The 12,626-nt window shown below is 38.1% G+C and overlaps 1 protein-coding gene across 1 annotated transcript in view; it reads right to left on the reverse strand.

Moving 5' to 3' along the window:
- Positions 1-1,076: 1,076 nt before the first annotated feature.
- Positions 1,077-12,626, reverse strand: part of LOC121286468 (diphosphoinositol polyphosphate phosphohydrolase 2-like) — a 59,100-nt gene continuing 47,550 nt past the window's right edge. The window contains exons 3-5 of the mRNA XM_041203594.1: positions 11,490-11,534; positions 7,573-7,657; positions 1,077-3,291 (exon numbers count right to left, since the gene is read on the reverse strand). Coding sequence (XP_041059528.1) covers positions 3,086-3,291; positions 7,573-7,657; positions 11,490-11,534 — 336 coding nt within the window. The 3' untranslated portion in view covers positions 1,077-3,085. The remainder of the gene's footprint in view (positions 3,292-7,572; positions 7,658-11,489; positions 11,535-12,626) is intronic.

Genomic DNA, 12,626 nt, shown 5'->3' on the forward strand with positions numbered 1-12,626 from the left:
TCAAGTGAAATCAAATTATCTGGTCAGCACATTGGTTTTTGTGGGAGCTTGCTGTGCAGAAAATGGCTTCTTGTTTTTCTACATTACAACAGTGACAACTCTTAAAGTACTTCACTGGCTGCAAGGGTTTTGATTCTCAAAAAAAAATGCAACTCACTAGTAATATTCAAAGTAGCCAATAGTTTCCCACTAGCTAAAGCTCCTCTTAAGAGCTTAATCTTTTCAGAGAAGCTTTAAAAAGCAATAAGTAAAATGTCCCAACAATAACAGCAATGTGCTAATTTAAGGATCACATCATGCTGCATGGCAGTAGCAGGGGGAAAAAGAGACAAACTGTACTGAGAATAGCCACTTGAAAAGCATGGAACAAAACAGTTTTAGCAGAGTCACAGCCATACTGTGCTTGGAGGGATAATCTAATTCAGCTAGTCAACTTTATTTCAGAGCACAAGTTAGAAAGATGTTACAAACGTTTCCAAATCAGCGCTATTTTCAATACAAAACGGAGAACCTCTTCATTAAGGTGAACCTATATACCGTAATGCCAGTTCATTTATTCAATGTGAATTATGAAGTGTCCTTCAAAGAATAAAAGGTCAGTTTTGCAGTGTGGATGTGAAGCAAAGTGACGACAGTGGCAGAAATTAAAAAGGTACCATTTGTATCTGCACCGGCTCTGTCCAAGAGTTTCTCTTTTTCTTCCTCAAAATGTTTAACTAATCAAACAATTCATGCTTCGTAAATATTTTGCATCTCCATGCCCAGGTTTTTTCTTTTAAATTCATTTATGGGATGTGGACATCACTGGCAAGGCCAACATTTATTGCCCATCCCTAATTGCCCTCCAAGTGGTGGTGGTGGTGGAGCTGTTGCAGTCTGTAGTATAGGTACACCAACAATGCTGTTAGAAAGCAGTTCTGGGATTCTGACCCAGTGACAATGAAGGAACAGTCATATATCTCCAAGTCAGGATGGTGTGCAACTTGAAGGAAACTTGCAGGTGGTGTTTCCATGCATCTACTGTCCAGATTGGGATTAAAGAACAAGTCCTTAATAGAAACAAGTGAAAGAACACATTTTGTTCAAAATTCAGTTTTATTTAAGACTATTAGTCTCATTAAGAAAATGATTTTTTTAAAATCAAATACAGTAGACTCTCTCGAATGGTGTCCTCAGGACTGTACAGAAAGCTTTTAAGGAAGGTGACAAGTCTCTATAAATGGAGCTGGAAACCACAAAATTGTGAGGGCACTAATTAAATGAAGCAATATTGAATTCTTAAATACAGCAGACACTGCATAAGGTGGGTTCATTCGCAGGAGTCTTTAGGCTACTGCCTTCAAACTCAGTATTGCAATTTAACCACACATTTAACAAAAAAATCCTTTTGATCAAGGTAGGGTCAGAGGCCACTGAGCAGGAGTTTAAACAAATATAAATGGAGCACACTTCCATTCTTCATATTAAAAAAAGTATTACGATTTCTTGGAGGTCAACAAATTCCCAATGTCCTTCAAGCTTTGAGGTGCACCTTCAAATACAGCAGGGTGAAGTATAGCAGGCTTCATACTGACTATGGGGCAGAGAGATATTGCTAAGAGACAGTTTGGTACTGTGGCCTTTTACTTATCTAGGAATGGATAGAGACTGTCTACTCATTTCATGTGAAACTCTTGTAGCCAGAGACAGAAACTGATTAGTCAGGGCTGAATTCTGACCAACCCATAATAGGTGAACATGAACCCATCTCATCATCCAATTCTTGCCCACAAAAAGTTAAACACAAAACAAATCTTTTATAATTGCAATTTTAAAACAAAAAAAATTCAAAATCTTGCTAAACTGCCTTGTATAATTTCCATTTCAGGGGCACTCAAACTAGAGACCCTGGAGTGCTACTTCATTTAAAACAGACCATCACCTCTTCCCTTCAGCAAGGTACAAACATATAATCAAAGAGAAACTTGGAAACAAAACACGGATCCAGGCAACCGACATGTGAAAGTGAATTGATTTTAACTACTTTAAATACCAAAATTCTGAGGGAAACAGTTCAATTTGGCACAGGCAATATTAAAGTAGATACCATTCAGCTTTTAGAAGCTTCCTCCGGGAAGTCTGGTACATTTTAGCGGGAGTCTGGTACATTTGAAAACTCTAGCTGCACTTCAACTGCAGAAGAAGTATTTTCCAAACTATTGAGTGACTTGGGTATAGAACGTTTCAATTGAGATGGAAAGAGAGCGTGAACAAAAGAAAAGTGAATTTAGAGAAAAATAAGTGCAAGTAAAAAGGCAAATCAAAAAGGAACAAAAACTACACAGAAAAAGGGACAGGATGTGGAAAAGCAATAAATTTAGTACAAAAAGTCAAATTGGCAACTGTTTTAATTGGTAATGGAATTCTGAAAGTTATAAGTTATTGAACATTGTGGTGGGTGGGTAGGGACGGGAATATCCATTGAACAATTATAGATCAGTAAAGCTTTAAGGACATTGCTACAGAGTTCTTAAAAATCAGGAATATAAGCATATTTAATTAACAGCACATCAAATGATCAAGTTTTGAAAAAAAGCTTCTAATCAGTTACCCAAACAATTCAAAAAGGGGCAATTCATTTCTCAAGATTTGAATTTTGAAATTGTATTGAGCAATTAGACTTTCTAATAGGATGTCTAAGTGTTCATTCTAAATATTTCTCAATTTAATTTTGATGTGGAAAACATTCATCAGATACCACATTACCATTGTAAAACACCAATATAGAAAGTCATTTCACATCTGTGGCATGCTATGCATGGTAAAATTGAAACAGGATTAAATATACCCTTCTATATAATGCAATCTTAAAACAGTTAGTGGCCTGCAAGGCATGTCTAACAAAATAATGCTAACATAAATCAGTGTATGGCTTTGGTTTTCAACACTATCTTACATCATAAAAAGTTTCATATCAACACTGCAAGTATTCATGCAAAGTATTTATACATATACAATCTAACCTAGACCATTCTGCTTTCCAAAGCAGAATGCAATTTCCTAATTGACTGCACAAGAGCAGAAAGGCCAGATGTGAATGTCCATTTCATCTGAGGTCAGATGACATCCCTGAAGTTTGGGAAGAGGTCACGTACACAGTAGCTGTGCCAACAGAATTTGTGGAGACCAAAGAGTTTCCATTCGTGTTCGAGTTGCCCAGTTTCAGCTTTTGCAAGTACTCAGCATGCACCGGTTTGTGACGCTGCAAAACTTCAATTGCATCTTCAATTTTAAACCATTTCCTTTTCCTTCCTGTGAAAGCAAAATGTAAACAAAATTTATTTTGCCAATGATACTGACCATAAGGACTTACAAAAGACATCTAGCACACAGATACAAAATTGAATAAGATAATAATTGAATGGAGTAGAGAGTAGCAGTGAATGGTTGCTTTTCCAGAGTGCAGATTGAAGAGCTCACACTTGGGGAAGTAGGGAGGAATAGATCATCTCATGGGTCAAGGGGTTCAAAAGAAAAGTGGCGTTCCAAAGGGTCACTGCTCTTTTTGATGTTTAATAATGACCTGGACATCCAAGGCATAATTTCAGATTTCACAGGTGACAACACAAAATTTAGTAAACAATGAGGATGATGGCAGGAGACTTCAACAGGACACAGACTGACTTGTAAAATGGCAGCCTCAGGGCAGATGAATGTAACAAAAAAAGTGTTAATTGATGCATTTTAGGAGGGAGAATGAGGAAAGAAAATATAAACTAAATAGTTCAATTTTAAAGTGGGTGCAGGTCACACTGGAGGTATATGCACACAGATCTTTGAAGATGGCAGGACAAGTTGAGAAGGATGTTAAAAAGTGTAAGGGGTCCTTGGCTTTATAAGGAGGCAGAGAAGGAGAGTGGCAGAAGGGTCAATAACAAAGGATACAGATACAGAGTTAGAGTGATTGCACAAGAACCAAAGATGACATTAGGTAACTTTTTTTTTAAAAAGTGAGTTATGATCTGGAATGCACTGCCTGAAATGCTGATGGAAGCAAATTCAACAACAACTTTCAAAAAAAAACAACTAGATAAATGCTTGAAGGGACAAAATTAGAGATATGGGAAAGAGCAGGGAAGTGGGATCTATTGGATAGCTCTACTGAAGAGCTGTCACAGGCATGATGAGTTGAATGATACAGCACAAGGGGCCATTCTATGATAAAGGGCACCATTTGGTGGAAAACATCCATGTAGACACTCCAGAAACCAAACAGCTCTTAATTTTTTAAATCCCAAACATTGCCCTCACACAAGAATGGATAGCCCACAATGCTAACCTACCAAGCTTAATTACACATTGTCACAGCACAAACCACAATGCCAATACATCAAACTGTAAGTGTCAACATATTGGCTGCAAAGTAGTCTTCAAAAGAAAAAGTGCATAACTAGGACCTCTTGTCAATGGTGACTTAATAAACATAAATACAGTTCATTACATGGATTTCTGGAAATATTAACTAGCTTGAGGATCACATTCCATCCCTATCCAACATCTAGTCATTTGGTAGTAGAGAACTTGAGTATTACTGAAAAAAAAATGTCAAAACTTTTCATCTTAGACTCATCAGGACATTTCGCAAGAACACCAATATAAAGGGGGAAAACAATAATTTATACTGTATGAGAAGAGAGTGCCGACTAGTTGGCATGTGGACTCTGATTGACCTCTATGGCGTTGCCATGGAGAATGCACCACTGATGGTGACTGACCATTAGCTGCCAAGCATTGTTTGAAATTTAAACTAGGCAGCTTGACCCTGATTGGTCAAGGCATTGTCCCAAGGAATGAGCCAGCAAATGGCTGTCACTTATTTTGTTTAGCTGAAAGAGCCGCAATGTGTGCACATGTTCGATCTGCAAAGAACAGGGCCCTGTATATGTAGCTTCCAGTTCACGCAAATGCACCACACCATGAGCCTGACTGGCAATCTTAAATTGGTTCTCAGTGTAATTCTTAGCGCACTTATTATTTAGCAAACGTTGTCCAATTGCAAAATCACATCTAATGTTGGACATTGTGTTTTGAGTTTTGCAAATACGGGCTGGTTGGGTATGGTCTCTACCTTGCAAACAGTGGCTGGGACATACTGTTTGCTACGATCTGCCAGTCTTTGGGATATATGACCTACATACCTAGCATCACACTGGCATGGAAATTCATAAGCCACATTACTCATGTGAGATAGGCAGAATATCTTTGGTTTGACGGCAGCATCCTGTTAGTGGTGAATATTCCTGATGAGTGCAAGACAAAAAACTATGACGTGTCTCTTTTTTCAGCAATATCTAACTTCCCCGCACCCTGCTGAAAACTTGAATTTAGTGGCCTTCTACAAGGTTCAAATGAAATGACAGATTAAACAGTTACAATGTTTTCCATTCTTTTTATCTGCAGATTCAACTTCCATCCAAACAGCCACATTGCCCATTAATCAATGGGTTCCAAAATAAGAGGAAAATATAAAAAAAAACACCACTTCTTTAAAAAGTACACATCTAGGATCATAAATTTTCTCCCCCCACCCCACCCCCCAACCTCCCTCCAGCACCTCAGACTTGGTTCTTCCCTCTGGAGAAGGTCCGAAGTAGTATTTCCTGTAAATGGAAACTGATGAGAGCAGCAGCCATAAATAAAACCACTAATCCATCCAAAGTCAGAATGAGAATAATGGATCGACTTACAAAAAGTCTACTTGCAGGTTAAAGTTTCAGGGATGACACCTGTCTGGTAAAAATGAAGTTTACATAGGAACTGGAGTAGGTCACTCAACCCACGAGACTCCATTTAGCTGCCTTAGCTTCATAGCCCTTGATACACAAACAAAAATTCTCAGTCTGATAGTTCTAATTGACCACCCCCACCTCCACAGCCTTTGAGGAATATTCCATACTTTCACTACCTTTCGTGTAACGAAGTGCCTTGCAACTTCCCTCCTGAATGGCCTCGTTCTAATTTTAAGATTGTGTCCTTATTCTCGATTCTCCAGAGATAATACTTTCTCTGTATCTACCCTATCAAATCCTTGTAACATTTTAATCACCTTGATCAGACCAACCTAAAATCTTCTATGCTCAAGGGAATGCAGCCTGTCCTCAATTTAACCCTTTGAGCTCCAGTTTCATTCTGGTAAATCTGCACTGCACCCCCTCCAAGGCCAATGAATCCTCCCTGAAGCATGGTGCCCAAAACTGAACCCAGTATTCTAAGTGGGATCTGACCACAGCTTTGTACAACTGAAGCACAACCCCCTCTACATTCTAATCCAGGACCCCCCTCCCACACAAATTAAATGTCAGCTTTCCTTGTTTTAGCACCACAAAGGCTCCTTCAGTTCAGTGACTAACCATAATTTTTTTTGAAAGGTTAGTCAGAATCGACTAAAACTAAATACAAATGTTGCGAGTTGTTGGTGGACTGCAGAGCTTGAGGAAAAAAGAATCACACTTATTGTCAGGAGGACTGATTTGTTAAGTTTCCTGTATGACAGGCAGTTGAATGTGGCCATTATTTGAAAACCCAGTAACTTCCTTAGGGATACAAAAGGAACTCCATGTGTTTTGAGTCTCAGATGGCACATGGAAATTTCTAAAAGATATAGTTCAGACTAGCACAGCTTCTGCGTTGATAATACAAGAATATGTGTATATAAACTATTTTACGCAGGATTATTATTTATATTGCGTCATTTCATTTTCCTCTCAAACCACCAGTTAGGAATTCTGATATGTGCGTTTTACTAAAACAAAGTAAATGATTTAAGTATATTCATTTGATAGATAATGTTAACAATGTAAGATTTGAAATTTCAGAGAGTAGCCATTGGTGTCAAATTATGGGTAAAATACATGCTGCAGGTGGTCAGAGAAATGTACTGGGTTAACACAGCCAAATTCAAATCAGATAAATCTCCTGTGGTATTGCTCTGCATATCAGGGTGCTCCTTTTCATAAGGACCAGAGCATTATCCTGTTTGAAAGAGTACAGTTTTCTGTTGAAGTGAGAAAAAAAAATGGTAACTTAAGGTGACAGAGTTAAGTAGAGCTGGGGAGAAAGACAAGTTTCTAAAGCATGTAGATGTAGGGTTATCATTTATCCAAAGCAGCCCACAGCATTTAGTATCTCTGCTAGTTCCAACAAGGAGCATCCACCCCACCCCACTCCTCTCCTCTCTATTCCACTCACGTGTAGCTGCACTGCAATGAAATTTCTATTGGGATAGCATCATTACTCTGTCCCTCCCCCACACCCCCTAGAGGGATCAGATTATCGAGGTTTTAATTCAATAAGGTTTTAAACTTTTCATTCTAAGGTTCTTCACTTATTTTTGAAAACATAGTACTTGACATCTTGGCTTAACATCCAGGCTTAAAACGCCACCTACTTTAAATCACAATGACATTTACTTACAGTTGTGAAATCCACTAATGCCTACCTTGGAGCCGTTTTCTTTATGGTTCTGTAATGTTACATTAACTTTGAATGCATCAAGCAGTGAATCCATCAATAATGAAAATATTTTGAACTCACCAATGTTAACGGAATCCTCCCAATCTTCCAGAATTTCCGTCACTACAAGAACATACACATAGGTTCTGTGTTTTCGGTCTCTATTCTATTGCAAAGAAAAAATGCACTCAAAAAGGAGTAAACAGAGAATTTACAGATGTTTATATTATATATACAGAGGACAATTGGCAAAGTATATCTGAGAGCCATGTATCTATCTGCATTTGCTGCATGGGAATCAGAAGTTATTAGGTATACATTCCACGATTACGTTGCATCATAAGAATACAGTTTGATCAGAAAAATGCTCAGGTCTATGGCTCTCAATAAAGGTTAGGGAAAAACGTGAAAATACATCGTACAGAGAATCAGAGGTACTTCCAGGGACAAAAATTGGAGACAAGAACAAACTTGTGTCTTGAAGACAACTTAGTACTACTTGCAGAATGAGAAGAGGCCCTACAAAATATTGTAGATCAAGAAAAATATAGAAGATTAATACACAAAAACAATGGCCGTCAGAAAGAATACATTAGACGAAACTAGAGTGAAGATTGAAGCAGATGGTGTCGCACTGGAACAAGTAGATAGGTTTGTCTACTTAGGACAAATGATAAAACAGAAGATGGTGGATGCAATGCTGAAGTCAGAAAAAGGAAAGAGCCAGAAGTAATTTTGTAAAGATGAAGGTTGTGTTAACAAGAAAACTCAAGTTTGAAACAAAAAAAAAACTCCCAAGATGCTACATTCTATCCACTTTCCTGTCTGCCTCAGAAACTTGGACAATAAAGAAAAATAAAGACAATACTGGCTGTTAAAATTCAAGGTCCGTGACAAAGAGAATGGCAGAATAAGGATGGAGATGGCTAGAGGGCAGACAACATGTGATAATGAAGCACAGATATTTCAGACTAGCAGGCAGCTGGTAATGGGTGCTGCATGGTCCTACCTACAGAAATATATAATCTAGACTTTGATAGAAAGGGATGAGTATCTAAGCTTACTAATACCAATGGAGCTCTATAGCAAACTGACAGGACTAGGAACATAGGACTTAGGAGTAGGAATAGGCCATTCCGCTCTTTGAGCCTGCTCCACCATTCAATAAGATCATGGCTAATTTGGCTGTGGTCTCAATTCCATTTTGCTGTCTGTCCCCCATAACCCTTAACTCCCCTGTCTATCAAAAATCTGTCTAACTCTGCCTTGAATAAATTCAAATGGCCCAGCCCTCACTTCCACATATTAATAACCCTCAAAAAAAGTCTTATCTCCATCTTAAAAACGGTGGACCCCTTAATCAAACTGCACCCCTTACTTCCAGCCTCTCCTACAAATGGAAACATCCTCCTGGTATCCACCCTATCAAGTCCCCTCAGGATCCTACATGTTTTAATAAGATCACCTCTCGTTCTTCTAAACTCTCATGGGTATAGGCCCAACCTATTCAACCTTTCATCATAAGTTAAGCCCCTGATCCCAGGAATGAGTGAATCCTGTCTGAACTGCTTTTGATGTAATTATATATCTTTTTCAAATAAGGAGACTAAAACTGTATGGAGTATGCCAGATGTGATCTCAAGGTCCTGAACAGCTACAGTAAAAACATCCCTACTTTTATATTCCATTCCCTTTTCAATAGGAGTCAACATTCCATTTGCCTTCCTAATCACTTGCTGTGCCTGAATACTAACTTTGTGATTCATGTACCAGGACACCTAGATCCCTCTGTACCATCGAGTTCTGTAATCTTTCTGCATTTAAATAGTATAATGCTTTTCCATTCTTCCTGCCAAAGTGGACAAGTTCATTTTTTCCAACATTATACTCCATCTGCCAAATTTTTGCCTACTCACTTAACCCATGTCCCTTTGCAGACTCTCTGCCTCCACTCAACTTACTTTTGTACCTATCTTGGTGTCAGCAGCAAAATTAGCTACCATACATTCAGTCCTTTCATCCAAATCATTGATACAGACTTTTAATAGCTGAGGCCCCAGCACTGATCCCTGTGGCACTCCACATGTTACAGCTTGCCAACTCGAAAAAAAAAAATTATCCCTACTCTCTGCTAGCTAACTAATCCTTTATTCATGTTAATATGTTAACCGCTACACCATGTAATCTTATCTGGTGTTGTAACTTTGATGTGGCACCTTATCAAATGCCTTCTAGAAATCCAAATACACCACATCTACCAGTTCCCCTTTATCTGCTTGGCTTGTTACTTCCTCAAAAGCTCCTAATAAAATAGTTAAATACAAGCTCCCTTTCACAAACCCATGTTGACTTTGCCTGCAATGATATATATATTTTTTAAAGTATCCTGCTATAACCTCTAACAATGAATTCTAGCAATTTCCCAATAACGTTAGGCTAACTGGCCTGTCATTTCTACTTTGTCTCCCTCCTTTCTTGAATAAAAGGTGAAACATTAGCTATTTTCCAATCCACTAGAACCTTCCAGAATCTAAGGAATTTTGTAAGATTATAACCAATGCATTTATCTCTGCAGCCATTTCTTTGAAGACTCTAGGATGTAGGCCATCTAGTCCTGGGGACTGGACAACCTTTCGCAGCACCTTTTCCCTGGCGATTGTTTTAAGTTCCTTCCTGCCATTCACCTTTTGATTTGAGTACCTTTGAGAAGCTAAGTCTTCTACTGTGAAGACAGATAAAATACCTGTTCAACACCTCTGCCATTTCCTAGTTTTCCATTATCAATTCCCCAGATACTCACTCTGATGGCCAACACCAGCTTTAGTTACTCTTTTCCTATTTAAATACTTGTAGGAACTTTTTCTATCTACTTCTATATTACTAGCTAGCTTTCTCTCACTCTTTTTTTTTCTCCCTCTGTTTTGTCATTCTTTGCTGGTTCTTAAACTTTGACCAATCTTCTGACCTACCGCTAATCCTTGCAGATTTGTACAATGTTTCTTTCAATTTGATCCTATCCTATTCAGCCATAGAACATGTAACCTTCTCAAAGAGCCTTTCTTTCTCACTGGGAAAAATCTTTGCTGTAAGCGAATAAACATCTCCCTAAAAGTCCACCACTGCATTGATACTGTCCTACTTTTAACCTAGCTTCCTAATTCGCTTTAGTTAGATCTGCTCTAACACCCTTATTCATGTTTAAAACAGTCTTAGACCCACTAGAGCAGGAGATTTCAGAAGGATGCTGCTTAGGAGAATGGGCAAAAATTGTGTAACACAGACATGTAAAAATATTTTGGGAAAGGGAATAAAAGAATCAAAATATCCTGAATGATTAATTTTTTACTGCAGCAAAAGAAACGAAAAAAAGTAGAGTGAAGAGGAAAAGAAAAAGACAAATGGAATTCTTGAAGAGAATCATACCCAGATGTAAAAAGTTTTTCCAGCTAATTTTGTTTTTGTTTCAGATTTCCAGCATCTGCAGTATTTTGCTTTTATCTTATTTGCATAGGATTATAACCTTAAAGTCACTCCAGGGCATCTATTATTATACTACATTGATAAGCACATCGAGAATATGGTGTACAGTTTCTACTTCCTTGCCATCATCGTCTATAAGCGCCCTGGTGAAAGTACATTTCAGAAAGATAATGCCAGGAATGAGGTGCCTGACATAGAAAGGCTGTATGCTTTCAAACTGAAATTGTGGGGAGATTTGATAAAGTTGTTCAAATAGGCAGACAAGGTAAATAATGAATTTCTTACTAGAGGAAACTAGTAAGAAGCACAAGGCCATGTTCTCAGGACAAGCAATAGATACATAAAAAGCAAGGATATGGCAGGGGGGTGGGGGTGGCAGGGAGAATGTGTTGTTTTAAAATGACGAAGGTGCAGTTATTATACTGGGGGATGCTTTGTCATACATAGTGATCAGTGATCAAGTAAAGTTTCAATAAAATGTATAAATTTAAATTTAATCATTCAAAAGTGAAACTCACCTCAAATATTCCCAGTAATCTTCCCAACTTTCCTTTCACACCAGCCTGCATATACATAGATATATAAAAAAAAAATGCATATCATAGATTCTCCAAAAAGAAAAAAAAAATCCAAGACAACCAAAATTGGTGATAGTGGTAGCAAAGTGGTAGGTCTAGGACAGTTTTGCATTTGGATAAGCAGTGAAATATTTCCAGCACCAGCAGCTTAGCTGGTGTAGCCACATTCAATTCCCTGCTTGCATTCATTTAACTGACTTCAGGTTGGGTAGCAGTGGACATCCTAGAAACTAGTCTCAAGTTATGGTGGGGGAAAACAGACAGGTGTCTTCATGATCTATATGCTGGACACGCATGTGACATTTGACAAGGACAGGGGATTGTTCATCATCACCTATTTTATTTAATACTCACTGACTTCTATAACCTTCTAATCCGTATTAACATTATAAATTAAACCAACTATACTATGTGTGCTTATATATACACTATACAAATCAATCTGAGAAACTTAAATTAGGAAAAAGACTTCAAGGCCATCAAAATCGTATGAGCCAGCCACAGAGTTCACAGCCAATTACAATATTGCACCAGTGCTCCTGTGGAGTATTGAGACATTCTATGTTAAAGGCATTACATAATTGCAAGTTGCTTTTGAGAGGGCAGTAGCAAATCTACATTTAGAGTTCAAAACAAAATTATAAATGGTACTTAAATTCCCCCCAATCGTAGAAGAGGGAAGGAAAACATTTCAGCCAATTAGCTATTAAGTAGTTCTAGAATTAGCTGCCAAACTCCCTAATGTTATGTACGGAAATACATCACCATTCCTGGGTCAACATCCTAGAACTCCCCACCTAACCACTGTGGGAGCACCTGCAGTGGAACCGCGATGGTTCAAGAAGGTAGCCCACCATCAACTCTCAAGGGCAACTAGAGATGGTAATAAATGCCAGCACAATCCACGTCAATGATGTATAGAAAAAGAAACAAAATTTCAAGCAATGAAAAAGGGCAGAGCAATGTGGTACGCATTTGAAGGCATAAAGGAAAAATGGTTATTCTTGCTATTTTGATTCAGACTAAATATATACACATCTGTCGTCCTCAGCTTAAAATTTCATATAACGCATTTTG

The sequence above is a fragment of the Carcharodon carcharias genome, chromosome 13 (assembly GCF_017639515.1).
Source record: "Carcharodon carcharias isolate sCarCar2 chromosome 13, sCarCar2.pri, whole genome shotgun sequence".
NCBI lineage: Eukaryota > Metazoa > Chordata > Chondrichthyes > Lamniformes > Lamnidae > Carcharodon > Carcharodon carcharias.